Source organism: Dacryopinax primogenitus (assembly GCF_000292625.1).
Source record: "Dacryopinax primogenitus strain DJM-731 SS1 chromosome Unknown DACRYscaffold_21, whole genome shotgun sequence".
NCBI lineage: Eukaryota > Fungi > Basidiomycota > Dacrymycetes > Dacrymycetales > Dacrymycetaceae > Dacryopinax > Dacryopinax primogenitus.
The window spans coordinates 541,371-555,793 of record NW_024467218.1 but is presented as its reverse complement, the minus strand read 5'-3'; the positions used below and the strand labels follow the sequence as shown (position 1 = coordinate 555,793).

The window sequence follows — 14,423 nt, the reverse complement described above, 5'->3', positions numbered from 1 at the left end:
CGCTTCATTATCATCGGGGAACACTGGAGGATCAAACCGCATTCGGAGATATGACGACTTTGTCATCTCGTTTCTTGTATCGGGGAAACAATCCCTTCACGTACGGCTCTACTTGGTACCACCAACATTGTACCTGACTGACGAAAGCAATCGAAGTAGATGGAATACTTCGAATACAGAAGACCGGAAGGGGTGAAGTGCTGTCAGAGATACATTAGTCCTGCGCCGAACCCTCAGCTGGAATCTCGGTTGGAGTCGGCTTGAACTCACCCATAGCTTGATAAGTCCATCCCAAGACCCTGTCACAACTTTGGACTACAAGGAAATTAGCAAAGGTGAAGCGACAAGCGCGCAACACTTACAGTCTCGTGTGGAAGCCACTCGTGACATATTACAACCTTGCTGTGGGCACGCAACCGCTTCATAAGCCGCCCTGTCTTCCAATCCCAGAATACTATGCTCCCATCGGCATCCCCTGAGCTGATCCATCGCCCATCAGGAGAGAATCCAACAGCACACGCATAACCCGCTGTTGAGTGGCCAGCAAAACGCTTCTTGCGATTCTGGCGGAAGGTATCGGCCGAATACACGAGAATCTGGTTATCCAACGATTGCGCAGCAAACCACTTGCCTAGTAGTTGCTCGCAACTCAGCAGACGGCCACGGAAAACTACGGCCAGGCTCACCGGTAGGATGGAGTGTGACTGCCGGCATGCTATGCATATGAGGTTCGGCGATATACTTAATGACAACCGGGATATCGAAGTCCCACGCGCGGATCGTCTTATCGTCTGACGTGGTGACGAATCTCCGGTTTTCATCCACGAACGTGATGGTATTGACGGCACCGAGATGCTGGTCATACTCCTGCACAATTTCTGATGTATTTATATCCCACTGAACACAATCAAGTCGATATCTGACAGGGCCGATAAACAACGCACCTGCACAATTTTCTTGTCATGCATACCGGCAAGGAAAATATGCTGCTTGTCCTCGTCAGGGTGAAACTTAACAACATGCGGTGTCTTCCCATTTGAGAAGGCCTTGAGACATTGGCCAGTTTCGGTATCCCAGAGCTTGATCAGACGATCATGTGACGCACTGAGGAACCGGCGACCGTCGTTCGAGAATGTGAGATCCTTGATGGCCTTGTGATGCCCCATAAATGTGCGCAAACAGTTTCCCTCGTGATAAACATCCCAAAGCTGTCAAACAGTTAGCACTGCTTCTGGAATCAGATACCAATAATCTTGCCTTGATCCTCGTGTCCATGCTACCACTGAGAAGCAGATGCCCGGTCTTGGGAAGCAATCGTACGACAGATACGGCCCCAGTGTGACCCGTCCACGTATGGATGCACTCTTTAGGTAAGAAGCACTCTTGACTCCCTTCTTCGCGCGCAAGATTAGGTGCGATATCGACAGGGGGGTGCATGTAAGTCCGGCCTTGATAATCTGCAACGGACTTGCCATGAAAGATCGACTTCTCCTGGCCAAAGGCTTGCCGTCTAGCCTTAATTTTCCGCGCCTCAAATTCGGGATTCTCTTCCTCTGGCTCTTCATCCTGCTCAGGAACAATCATCTCAGGCTGTTCATCGCCTGCCCATTTCGCCCACGGCCCAGCGTACGCACCCTCCCCATCCACAATCTCCAGGTCACCTCGGTCATTCCGTTTGCGCTTCCACTGTTTACGCTCGCCACTGGTGGCGCGCATCATGTCCAGCGTTTGAAAATTATTGTTCTTTGCCGCAGCCAAAGATCCCAAAACTGGCACATCAGCGGCGAAGGATGGATTCGCGGCATAACCCAAAATTGAGTACGAGAGATGTTGTGCTCGGAAGTCACGCTCAGTCATAGCTTGCTCCTCCACCACTCCTGCTAGAGCATTTTGGTTCTGGAACCTGCGGTCAGCAAAGGGATTTTCCGGGCCCTGAGCTGGTCTAAGCATGTCGTCGATTTTGATGTTGACCATGATCTGTGTATCTGTTGGTCTTGTGACAAGGGATGCTTGGTTTAGAGCATCCTGAAAAGTGCCGGTAAGACAGAGTTAAGATATGTGAATGATGAACATACATCCGGAGCGATGCTTGCACCCACCGCGTTGTTCAGACTATTGTCTGTTCTCTGCCGCTTTGCAGCCGGAAGTTCAAATAATCCAAAGGCATCATCGACAGTGGGGGTGGGCACTCTGCTGTCGTCGGAATCCGAAGCATACTCCTGGACGAGACCAGTCATGATGAGAGGTATTTGGTGAATAACACGCGTGCCAGGGGTAAATGACTTGGAGATGATTAGGTAATACACAGCCACCCAAGCGATGCAAGCTGCCTGGATGCCAGGTTAACCTTCTCTTGAACAAGTCGACCATGGCCCGCCATAATATCATCGGTCCACCCGGTGAGGTAGTCGGCTCATATACAGCACTCAGACGGGCCCAGAGATTTCTTGGAGTAACAATGCCGACTAGCCGTCTGGAGGAACCACTGTTTAAGGTGGCGGAGAGTGCTAAGGAGACGGCGGGTGAGCTGCAAACTCGTCTTTTGGCCATTCGCAAGAAATACAAGAGAGAAGAAATGCATCGCAGGTACAAGGCTACCGAGGCATTCAAAAGCAGGTCTCATGACGGCTCTTCCTCATCTTTCTTCCTGCATCCGTATCTCAAAACACCTCAGTATATTGCAGCACAATCGGTTTTGGCTGTGAGTATCCTCAAGAGTACAGCGTTGTCTGAATTGATCAGTCATAAGATGCACGGATCCCCTTCTGAACAGACGTCGTCGTCCTCGGACAAGCTTGAAGAACCAGCGTCTAATGAACAACACGAGGCATCCATACAAAGCGCCGATTTCGATGACGACCCCCTCTTTGGAGACGGGGAGCCGAGAACAAAGTCCTTATTGGATGCTAAAGATAACCGGGTTCCTCTGCACCAACAGGCGCAAGATGCTCCAATGGTCCAAATATTTGAAGCTAGCGTCCATACCGCCATCACAATAGTGGATGATGAGGATGAGAACATGGGAAACGATGTGGATGATGGGCGGAAACCCAGAGATGCAGATAGACATCGTTATCAGGACGGAGTATGTTTGCCGCTTTCCTTTTCGCAGGTGGCTGAACATATTAAGGACAATTATCTCACTTTCCCGGGGCAACATGAACACCCTCTCTATGCTCAACGTGACGAGCAGAATGTTTTCGCTCACGGTGACTTGATGGACATCGACCAACATCTCTCTGATGCAACTACTTTCATCTCTGGCTCTTCCCCGTTCATTCCACTATCCTACAACCCCGCAGTCGAAAATCTTGGAACCTTCCTGACTAACCGCTCCCACGTCCTATTTCCCGAGCGGCTCGATGCCTCGTGGATTCCCCAGTTCATGCACCCGACTCCAAGACATGATCTCCACGGAACCTATGTAGAAAACAGAATTCTATTCAACGCACCACATAGCCCAACTCCATTCCATGAAGGTCACATTCCCCCTCCGAGCGCTGAGCCTCCCATCGGTCCCTTACTCACTCCGATGCCTGCATCTGCCATGCTCGCCGGCTTTGACGCATTCGGGCATCCGTCGTCGGGGGTTGAACCACAGCGTCCGACATTCCTGCCGATCCAATCGCTGCCGGACGCAAACCCATTAGACGTGTTGGCGGCGGCAGCATGGAACATGCCCACATCCCAGCTAGTCGACCATATGGATGCACCCCCACAATTCTCGCATGCATCCCCCACTGAATCATATAATGGTACTCTCGAGCCCACGGTGGAAGGTCTGTCGGTTTTAACTGTGTGTCCTACCACCTCTAGTAATGTCATGGAAATTGAACCCATGTCCCCGGTTGGTGAAGCATCGGACGGCTCGCATGCTGGAGAATTGCCGACAAAGGAAGTGGCTACCAAAGAGCTGCTTTTTGGTGAAATGCTTACGGAAGAAGTGAGCACCGCCTCGATTGCAAGTTTGTCTTTTGAAAGCTTAGTACAGGGAGCCGAATTGGTACCTACAGCAAACCTCAAAACGGCTGTTCAGGAATATACAGCTTCCGACTTGCGTGTCCAGACGGCGGGCGATACTGCCACAGAACGCGTCCCGAGCGAAGACGCTCATGCTGGGTTCCCATCGAAGACGTCATTTGATGGAGAAACGATTGTGTCGTCATGCGAGGAGAAGGAGAAACTGATCGCCTCCGCGCCCAGTATCATCATTGTCTATGCATGCTCTCAAACGGATTGCCTGGACCATGACACCACTGCGACGCGGCCTGGAAGCGAGGAACAGGCTTTGTCTTCTGATCTTGGTTTGACGCTGTCAAGTCCTATTGACGATACTCATCGAATCCTACCTTCCGCTATTGAGGAGATTGATGCTTCATTGGCGGGCACTGTGCCGGAAGCTGGACGGAATGAGTCACATTCCTTGTTGCCGAGAGATTCTGGATTGGCAAGCAGTCTTCTCGCAGTTCTGGTACCTGCGCTTGAAGCTACCCCCCTTTTTTTAGCAGGACCTGGAGAGCCGCGACCACCCAGAAACAACGTCGAAACGTTGGCGTCCCAAGAAGTCCCTGATGAGAAGCAGGCATTCCCGTACTTAATCCCGGAACCTCCCAGATCCATGCATACTGGGGTATCCGGTGAGGAATTGATCGTGGCCAATGCCAATATCACGACTCAGGATCCCTCCCCTTTGAAGGCGGAGTGCCCTGAGAGTATCATTATTGGCATTGTGGAGCTCGTGGACGCGGAGGATGAGGCATCCGTCGAAGGGATAGTATCTGGCCTTCCTGTAAGTCTTGCTGGCCAGTATTACACAACTCCGAAGGACGAGGAGGAAGGAGATATCGATGAAGTGGCCAATATTTTGTCAGCAATGAAACCGAGTGAGACGGGTGGCGAAGTCTTTATACCTTCGCCCGCACTATCTGAAAAAGCGCAAGCGCTGATCCTCCCGACGGTCTCAATGTCTTCACTCTCGGAAGTTCCTGGACAAATTGATGAGCGAGACGATGAGGAAGAGGACGATGTCTCCGTTTTCAGTCGGATGGTCCCAACAAGGGACGTGACTCCGATGCCCGTCCGGCACCTCGATGCAAGAGCGTCCACTCCTCTATCCAACACCCCTTCAGATCTCTTCAGTGGAGATTATGATCTGGAGGACTCTCATCCCGAGTTGGAACCTGTCACTATGCGGAACCCGTTTGAGGGACTGGCGCTACCGACGAGACATGATTTTCGTCTTCCGGTTCACCTGGAACTCAGTCAGCCTCCAGCCGTTGGCCATCACGTCGAGATGGTCCCACCTGTGGAAGTCTCCGACATCACCAGTGTGCCAGTGAGCCAACCTTCGTTGATAGGTGCGTTCGCCTGTCCCGTTCAATAGCCTCGCCCTGACTTAGAACGAAGTACCACATCGTCCTGAACAAAACGTGGGAGTCGCGTACGACTCAGGTTCTGTGCTCCAAGATGCGCAGGAGCCAGGGGACGGCATTAGTCCTGCAAGGGGCCCAACAGGTGGGAGAATCTTTTTACCCCACGATATATTGCAGCCTAATGAGTTATTAGACTTGAAAGCAGAGACTCTTTTCCCGCGGATCATTGACCAGGAAGCAGAGAGTACACGAGTGGTAACTGATGTTGAAGCACAAACCGGGCAACGGTTTGAGGAGGAGCATGTTATGCTGGAAGTTCTCCGTTCACCTTCAGTCACCGAACCAACAGCAGAAATTAATGGTGCCTCTCCCCTCGAGCGGGAAAAAGAATTTGTGGCAGAGAACATGGTTGGAGAGCCATTATCCGATGCACTCGAAATTGTTCCTCACCACCATGGCCCATCAATCATTCCTGCGCGTAGTGAGACTCAAGCAAGCAGAACCTCTTCTTCATATGTTGGACATCGGCCTCTCACTAGAGCACAATGTCATTGGGAGAAAATCCGCGTAACAATCAAAGACACACCTTCGAGAGTTTTCTTCGTGACCATCTGCAATATCAACGAAGCGCAAGAACTGGACGGAATCATCCGTGAAGGCCCCGCTGTCCGTTCTGAATGGGATCAAGCTCTAGAAGAGATTCCACCTCTGATCGCGGAGGGCATGGCAGATGTTCTGGCCAAGTTGGAAATGTACATCGGCACCTCACCCCTAGGAGCGGCTCGCTGGTTGCCCGTGGCGCAAGATGAGGTTGAAGGCGTGCGAGCAGAATTTGCGAAGCTAGAATATACCCGGAAGGTCCTCAAGCGACCTCGTACTGAGGATGAAGAAGGGAAAGATTCTTCTGAACCCCTGCAGAAGAAACCACGCACTCCTACGCCATTGGACCCGCTGGATACATCATCAAAGATCAGCTCGGAGCCACGCAGGACACGTTTGCAGTTAACGCCTTCGTCGAACACTAGGGGAAAAGGTCATCAAAAAAGCCTGAGCGTCGATGGCCGACTGACGCCGACTCGAGAGATTCCTGATGTTACTAGGAACAGCAGTTCCACTATCCCTAGGTCAAGCGCGCTTTCTTCATCACCTGGTTTAGCTCGTTACCCGCTGCGCAGCCATGACCAAGAAGAGCACGAAGAGCACGAAGAGCGGGAAAGGCGAGAAGAGCAGCTGGCTAGCTCAAGTAACACCCCAAGTACTCCACCACGTCGTACCGTAGGGAGGCGTAAGCAAGTGGGAGGGTGACAGAGCTGACTCTGAAGACGTTCTCTCAATTGAAGTGGCGAACCTGTCACCAAGTGAAGGCCCAAAAAGGAGGTGCACATGAAGAAGACCTCCTGGTTGGCATGTGTGTCCCTTCTGTGTTGTATCTGATGTGCCCTCAAATACATCATAACTAACAATAACCTCTTCATCTTTGTTACCTGTTGTGCCATATTTTATCGGTTGTGTACTAGTTCTGTACTTCATCTCGTGAGGAAAGCGAATGTTATCTTCCATGCCCGCCTTGTGCTTATACATATTACGAAAAGCAACGTCCAAAGGGGAAACGTCTAGTATTGACAAAAGGAGCTTTATGATTATTGACAAGCATATCGATCAAAAAAAGCAAAAAGATCGATACGTCCTTGCGATGCATAAATCTCAAAAGGAGGAAGTACACATAGCTACGACACAGATGAGCCTACTCGCTCCAATCCTCTTACGCCGCTGATGCCGGCACACTGCATTTTCCTCACTGCCTGCGCTCGGCCGGACGAGATCTGCAGACAGGCGAATCACGCATCTAGCTCACACTATTAGCTTCTTGCTCTGACCCCTCTGTTTTTTCTCGCTCTCTTTATGACTCTGGAACTCGACCTCGGTACTCAAACCGCCTGTGAGCTTGGCCTTGATATCATATCCAAGCACGCTGGTCTTGAAATGCGCTCCGATGGCCATGATACGCTGCGTGAGCGCTGCTTCTGCAGCAGGGTCATAATTTGTAATGCTCGTGCTGGATGAGGCGGGCGCAGAGCGAGTCCAGATGGAGATGCGGTAGAATTGTGGACGGGTGGATACGATCACCCCGGTGATCAGCGACTGCGGGGGTAGGGTCGATTCGGCGTGAGGAGGATCGAAGGTTTCGCCAATAGCGGCGAGCATCTGCACGGAATGGCCAAGTCAGGGTATGCACTTAACGACGAACGCAGGGAAAAGGCGCACTGTGTACAGCCACATCTTATCGATGTGTGGGCGGGTCTTGTCCTTTGGCAGCTGGATGCTCCATTTTCCGCCGTCCTTGTTCGCTGCGTCCTCCCAGGCTGGGATGATACCCTCCCGGAAGAGGTAGTAGTTCGCTTTTTGCGATAGAGTCGACGGTGGGACGATATTGTTATACAGACTATTCACGTGCGACACATCAGTAACGACAGGACGGCAAACAGAAAGAATTTGGGCATACCCCCAGAACTCCTCAACACTGTCAAACGTGATCACTTTCTTAATGTCGTCCATCCAGGAGCCGCCGCCCGGGGTAGGGGGCACACCCCCGGGAGTGGGTGGGAAGGACTGAGCGGCGGAGGTGAGCGGAGTCGGGGGAAGGTTGCGACCCTTCGTCGCGGGGGAATCAAACCAGAGGGTCCAAGAGGAAAAGAGCGGGTGCTGAAGGTTGGACAGAGGCGGTTGAGCACTTGCGACGAGCCGACGTGCTGAATTAGAGACGCACCTTGACATTGAACCCGTTAGGATCGTCGAACACGGTCCTGATCCTATCCTCCTGCTCTTCCATAATCTGTGCAACATCGCGAGTCTCGTAGTCCTCCTGTGTGTGCTCCTCAATTTCCCCATCTTCCTCTTCGCCGTCCTCAAGTTCATCATTCTCTTCTCCGTCTTCGTCCAGCCCTCCTACAGTAGCATGTGTGCTATCTGTGCCATTCGTAGGCTTGACTAGCTCTGGCTGCGGGGTGATCTCAGGAAAGTCGTCTTCACCTTCAAAGTCTGGCAACTCATCGAGTTCATCGCGCTTCTTTGCGGGTTGGGAGGATATGCCGTTCAAAGCAGCCCCGGAAGGAGGGGGTATATTGGTCTTGTCTGCGAGGGCAGCCTCAAGAGCTGCCCGACTGGCTTGCGCCGCAGGAGCCGGGAGGGTAGACGCAGTCGTGGTGGTCGACATGATTACGGTGTCGGTGATGACGTTGACGTTGATGATGAAGGTTGCGCAGGTGTCGAGGAAGGAAGTCGAGAAGTAAACGCTTTGGTCTTGTGATAGATGATGAAATCAGACCAAGATAAGTAAGGAGGGGAGGCCTGCTCCTGCTTGCTGGATACCGTGTATTAAGTAGGTAATTTTCTTTTGTGGGTCGTTCTTGCTCGATGAGCTACGAAGAAGAATGAAGACAATCCGCCGAAATCGTTGACGATTTTTTCTGGTTTATTCTGAGTAGAGATTCTTTGGATGAATTTGCTGATGAAATTTCGGGGTTGATAGAAGTTTCTTTGTTGTGAGTAAATGATGAGGGACTTTAATTTCGAATCCTTTTTTGCTTCCTCTCTCTCCGCATCTCCGCGTCACTGAACAGCCGACATATCTTCCCTCAAACGCACAAAGCGTAGGAATATGGTTTTTCATTATGGGGTGAAATGCATCAACAGCAACATTATTGTCTATGTGGAGCAAGAACGGAGCAGTATGTTACAGACCGTACGTATACGCCAACGTTCACACCCTCTCATGCACATCATCAAGAAGGATGTCCCTATTGGCAATGCTCGCCTTGACAGGATTTGATGCGCTGAAAATCTCTTCCATCTCCTCGATCGTCCTTCCGAGTGTCTCGATACCAAAAAAGTACCAGATGATGCACTCGAATAGGTCCCATGCGACGAAGAAGTAGATGTAGTTATACGTGATGTTAGCAAGCGCGATCGGGCCAGCGAACGTATTGATGAAGCTGAAGGCGCCGCATACGATCGAATATAGCGCCATCCCTTTCGCACGAGTGTTGGTCTTGAGGCACTCGGACGGATAGGTTGGCTGCAGGGGAGTGAACGTAAACCCGGAGACTGTGCATAGCTACATTAGACAGACTGTCATCATTAATCTCTCCAAAAGACTCACTAATGTGGAACATGAAGTAGCACGCGACACCAGCACGCTCCATAGCAGGACTCGCGCGCCCTTGAGATACGAGCTCGGAGAACGCGCCCGCACAGACAAGCATCATCGCACAGCCAAATGTTCCACCAATCAGCGCCTTACGCCTAGGAAGCCTATCCGCCAGACTGGTTCCAATCGTTGATCCCGTGCAGCTCATGAACTGGTTCCCAAGATTGAAATCAAATTGCTGAGTCGTGTTGAAACCAAGCTGGGAATACAGTTGCAAGTTGAAGTAACTCAGGCCAGATCCCGAGAACTGTCCGGCAACTCCCATGAAGATAACCATGAGGGAACGCCAGCGCGCATTGGCAGTGTTATACAGCTCAGACCAGTCCCAGAAACGCTTGTCGGAAGCGTCCAGCTCGATTGCTTCTTTGAACTCGTCGTATTGGAGCTGAACGATCGGATCATCCGGGTTCCCCGATCCGTGGTACTTGATGAGGAAGGCAAGAGCCTGGTCGTCTTTGCCTTGTGCCATAAGCCATCGCGGTGACTCGGGGAGAAACTTCAACTAATCAGCATGGACCGCAGGGATGTCAGGAATGGCTTACCATAATAATGAAGCATACCACAAGGGCGGGTAAACCTTGGAGGATGAGCGGCACACGCCACGACCAGTCGGACATGATGTTACGTGTCCCAAGGGTGATGCCCGCAGCAGGAATGGAACCAGAGTACCAGCCCGTGTTAAACAGGCCCATCATGCGTCCTCTCCACTGAGGTGGGGCGACCTCTACACAATATGCGGGTGCGGCGACCGAGATCACAGATGCGCCAAAACCGAGTAGGAAACGGCCCCCGACGAACTGGGTCTGCCCGAACGAAGACGAGATTACAGCGGTGCCGATGCAGATGACGATACATCCCGACAGGACACCCCACTTACGGCCAAAGTAGTCGGTGAAGGGGCCTGCGAAGATCGGTGCGATAATTTGGCCGATAGTATCTTTTTTTTGGAGGGGGGGAGGGGTTCAGGCAACTGGAGAAGGGGACGAGAAGGGTTATAACTCACACATGGAGAAGATCAGACCGGTGCCGACGGCTGGCTGGCCAGCGTTGACAGTGTTAATCCAGAAGGGCATACCATTGATAGCTGGAAAAAAATGAGTTGCTTAGGTGAGATCATTGATGAGCGCTTAAAGGTCATGAGAGTGCCGTCATACCCAGAGACAGCGGAAGTCAAGAAACATGTGAACATGCACATGAAGAGGACAAATCCCTGTAGCCAGTTGTAGACCATCAAAACGCTCACAAAGTGTGCCGACTCACCTCCTTACTACGCAGCTTCAGGGTGGTGTGCAGCTTTGCATTCGCAAAACGCGCATTCTTGACATGCAGCTCATGACCATGAGGCAGAGTCTTCTCCACATACTGGGACTCCTCTTTCAATTCCAAAGACGCGTCTTTCTCAGTCTCTGGGTCGATAACTCGCTTTGAAGTCATATTCAGTGTAAGGCAAGTGCAGGGAGACGAGTGGGGTGAGGGGCCGGCTTCCGAAGCTTGTGGAGCTGAATGGTGCCTCTAGATATAGTGGTCGGAAGGCCGGAGAAACTTCATTGATAGATTCTGTATCGAGAAGCCAATTTGGCGACGGCATCTACATTCGCGATGCGATCACATCACCATCCACCTTGGCTCAACACAGTGCGGCATCTCGGCGTTTGGGGAAGAAATGGTGTTGAGTGGCGGTGCATTGCCTGGGAAGGAATATAAATAGAAGCGTCTCCGGCCATTCAACAGCCACGTGAGGTGGAGGCACATCGGTCACGAGCGCCAAGCGTGCCATGGTCATGTCGCCAATGAGGAACGCAATGTAACCTCAATACCGCGCGGATCGTCATACATTAGGCAAGAGAAGAGGTGGGTCCGTTCCGCTCTTGTCGGATTAATTCATTTCTACCCGGTCCAGGGGATCCGTCGTGCCGAGTAATGGTGCCTGCCCCGTGTGGAGGAATATGGAGTCCCCGTGGCACAGGTGTGGAGGATATCAATGGCCCGTTATGGCAAAAGGGAAGGTCATGTGGAGGCGGATTCGTATCAGTGTGGGGCTACTCGCCACAGTTGAGGCGGAACCCACTATTACCTTGGAGCTGCACGGTGCCTCACCAAGGGACACTGCGCCTCAACTAGCCAACGCGCTGGCTTGTGTGGAGGACAGACCACCAGACCTCGATCTTGGTGAGGCTGACTCCATTTAAGCTGCCGCCGTTCCTGGGATCTCGCCAATCGCCCTCTGTTTGATTAGTTCGGCTGTTCAGCTCTCACAGTATGTCTATCGAGGCGAAGCCGCTCCCCAAACACAAGACATTCGACCGCACATCCTACGAACACAAGGAGCTGCTCCCCACCTGGCCGAAGTACAACTATGATCCACACGTGGAGCTTGATGTGAAGGACAAGGGACTGCTCGCGGACCCAGAGATGAAAGCTCTGCTCGGGGCTGCGACACATAGGGATGACTTGACGCCGACGTTGGGTACGGTGCTCGATGGGATCGATATCCGCCAGCTGTCAGATGACCAGAAGAACGATCTGTGAGTGTTTCTGCATGAGTCATACCTGTCTCCTGAGGCCCATACGGAATGCAGCGCTCTCCTTGCCGCCCAGCGGGGCGTCGTTGTGTTCCACAATCAAGAGGCGACGATCTATGACATGATCAAGCTTGCCGAGTATTTCGGGCCCCTGCATACCCACTCCACCACCGGAATCCCTGAGGACCCGGCTCTGAAGGGCGTGCATAGTACGGATCCCCTCAGCTCTAGAAAACGCATCCTCACACGTTACAGTTGTTTGGAACGACGGCACAAAACCCCACAACTGGATCAACTTCAATCGCGGTATCGCAGGGTGGCACAGCGACCAGACGTACGAGATCAACACGCCCGGCCTCACGTCGCTTAAGGTGATCACCGCGCCCAAGACCGGCGGTGACACGCTTTGGGCATCTGGCTACGCAGTATTCTCAAGCTTCTCGCCCCAGTTCCAGAGGTATTTGGAGACACTGTCGGCGCTGCATTCGAGTGATGTGCAGAAGCAGCAGGCAATCGAGCGCGGAGTTCATGTGAGATTGGGTTCATCACTCTACGCAAGCGCCTGATCACTGAGGGTATTTAGATCCGCCGTCCTCAGACGGACTGCATTCACCCTGTTGTCCGGGTACACCCCGTGACCGGTATGAAGTCCCTCTTCGTCAACTCTGGGTACACTCGCCGCATTGTCGGGATCCCCAAAGCCGAGTCGGACGCAGTCTTAGACTTCCTCTTTTCTCAAGTCAGTGCCTCCAACGAGTACCAATGCCGTGTTCGCTGGGACAAGGATACGATCTGTTTCTGGGACAACCGGTGCTGCTGGCACACTGCGACGTACGATTTCTACCCGATGAAGAGGCACGGACTGCGTGCCACTCCAGTGGGCGAGAGGCCGTTAAGCGTCGAGCAATACGAGGCCAAGACGGGGAAGAAAGCGAAAGACTGGTATAAGGAGACGATGCGTTCCCTTGGGGAGGAGGTGGATGACGAGCCGCCCAAGGAAGTATCCAAGATCGCAGGTGCCGACTGAGGAGAGAAAGGCAGGTTGGCTTTCTAGCAAAATTGATTGTGATTGTAGTGAACTTGACTGGGTAATGGAACGCCTTTTCAATGTCTGTCTCCTAGTGGGTCACATGTAGCGAGCCACTGAGTTCTTTTGCGCTCATCCATCACGATCATCGAGGCACGATCAGATGGGATAGGCCACTCTGAGTTTCTGAGGGACAAGCCCGCGTTTCTGTTACCTGGTTGCCTCACCGCAGACGAGACTGCTCTTTGCCTGAAACACATCATGTCCTCGAGCAGTTCACTTCCTCCTTGCTGCTCTACATCGTCGATGACCTTCGTCTATTGTTATTCATATTCGGCCTGCAGGGTTACAAGATAAAGCGTTGGACGTCTGGCGCACGAAGTCTGAAGTTTGATGATAACACCATGCAATATTGAAGGGACTTGCAGGGGTGCAGCAGCAGGGTACCTCGAGTGATGGTATGATGGCCGTGGATCTGCGCGCCTGCTGGTGAGGGGCCGGCCCTAAGTCTGCCTCACCCGTCCCTGAGCTTCGGTCTATCATAACGGTTGAACAGGTGTGATGAGCATCTACACTGTCATGTCTCGTTTCGCATTACCGTCTACTTGAAACCACTGCATTTTCGCGTTCACCTCGAATTTGACATGCCTTCCTGTTGCGAGTGTATGATGGGGACGCTGTCAAAATTTGTTTTCCATCTGCATGGGCGAGCAGGACAATAATAGCACACGATGAATGACGGCGATTTACCCCAAAGAGACCAACCATGAATATACCGATGTCCTCCGGCTATCACCCTTGACGTGTGCTGACACATCGACAGACTGAATGCAAGAATGAATAAACGGTACTCTTTGGATGAAGTAGACATGATTGCTCAGACAAACGCAGAACAAGCTGATGGTCATTGTGCCAGAAAACCCATTGTATTGGTAATCAGACGCTGGCTACTAAGTTATGCTGACAAGCAATATTTAAATTAGGTGCAGTAGAGACTTCCGGCAGGGGCGCAGTGCTAATAATGGCGCCGATAATGAAGTCCATTCGCCGCGAGAGGAGAGTAAAGGACGAGGATGTCATTTCTTTGATATCACCTTCACGTTCGTCGCGGACATCTCGACGAACAGAACTGTCATTTATGGAACGGCACTATGTGCGCAAAGTGCGCATTGTCTATTTTCACACACTGGCGGAAGTGACCCCTTCCCTCAGTGTTTGAGAATCTATTGAATCATCAACCAGTTAAGGATCGTTAGTGATCAAATTTCACACTTGTGACGGTATCCGACGGCTTA

General features: G+C 52.0%; 6 protein-coding genes across 6 annotated transcripts; 3 read left to right on the top strand and 3 right to left on the bottom strand.

Moving 5' to 3' along the window:
• Window positions 1-69: 69 nt before the first annotated feature.
• DACRYDRAFT_84289 (pre-mRNA splicing factor) lies at window positions 70-2,237 on the bottom strand (the record flags this gene model as incomplete). Its single annotated transcript, XM_040776672.1, has 7 exons — window positions 70-220; window positions 271-315; window positions 363-631; window positions 687-897; window positions 945-1,208; window positions 1,246-2,025; window positions 2,076-2,237. 7 exons carry the CDS (start codon window positions 2,235-2,237, stop codon window positions 215-217), a joined length of 1,737 nt encoding a protein of 578 aa, XP_040624838.1. The 3' UTR covers window positions 70-214.
• A 1,555-nt stretch (window positions 2,238-3,792) lies between these two features.
• Window positions 3,793-4,495, top strand: DACRYDRAFT_24856 (uncharacterized protein). Its single transcript, XM_040773885.1, has 2 exons — window positions 3,793-3,943; window positions 3,996-4,495. Exons 1-2 carry the CDS (start codon window positions 3,839-3,841, stop codon window positions 4,185-4,187), a joined length of 297 nt encoding a protein of 98 aa, XP_040624837.1. The 5' UTR covers window positions 3,793-3,838; the 3' UTR covers window positions 4,188-4,495.
• Window positions 4,496-4,521: 26 nt separating this feature from the next.
• On the top strand, window positions 4,522-6,872 carry DACRYDRAFT_24855 (uncharacterized protein). Its single transcript, XM_040773884.1, has 3 exons — window positions 4,522-5,357; window positions 5,407-5,514; window positions 5,566-6,872. Exons 1-3 carry the CDS (start codon window positions 4,964-4,966, stop codon window positions 6,675-6,677), a joined length of 1,614 nt encoding a protein of 537 aa, XP_040624836.1. The 5' UTR covers window positions 4,522-4,963; the 3' UTR covers window positions 6,678-6,872.
• Window positions 6,873-6,995: 123 nt separating this feature from the next.
• On the bottom strand, window positions 6,996-8,695 carry DACRYDRAFT_24854 (translation initiation factor eIF4e). The gene is made up of 4 exons (XM_040773883.1): window positions 8,140-8,695; window positions 7,876-8,075; window positions 7,638-7,815; window positions 6,996-7,577 (listed from the first exon to the last, which is right to left on the bottom strand). Exons 1-4 carry the CDS (start codon window positions 8,584-8,586, stop codon window positions 7,224-7,226), a joined length of 1,179 nt encoding a protein of 392 aa, XP_040624835.1. The 5' UTR covers window positions 8,587-8,695; the 3' UTR covers window positions 6,996-7,223.
• Window positions 8,696-9,049: 354 nt separating this feature from the next.
• On the bottom strand, window positions 9,050-10,664 carry DACRYDRAFT_84282 (MFS general substrate transporter). Its single transcript, XM_040776671.1, has 4 exons — window positions 10,583-10,664; window positions 10,122-10,516; window positions 9,532-10,075; window positions 9,050-9,476 (listed from the first exon to the last, which is right to left on the bottom strand). Exons 1-4 carry the CDS (start codon window positions 10,650-10,652, stop codon window positions 9,133-9,135), a joined length of 1,353 nt encoding a protein of 450 aa, XP_040624834.1. The 5' UTR covers window positions 10,653-10,664; the 3' UTR covers window positions 9,050-9,132.
• A 1,090-nt stretch (window positions 10,665-11,754) lies between these two features.
• DACRYDRAFT_96916 (TauD-domain-containing protein) lies at window positions 11,755-13,128 on the top strand (the record flags this gene model as incomplete). Its single annotated transcript, XM_040777410.1, has 4 exons — window positions 11,755-12,104; window positions 12,159-12,310; window positions 12,357-12,631; window positions 12,685-13,128. The coding sequence occupies exons 1-4, from the start codon at window positions 11,839-11,841 to the stop codon at window positions 13,126-13,128; spliced, it is 1,137 nt and encodes a 378-aa protein (XP_040624833.1). The 5' UTR covers window positions 11,755-11,838.
• Between the last annotated feature and the right edge of the window lie 1,295 nt (window positions 13,129-14,423).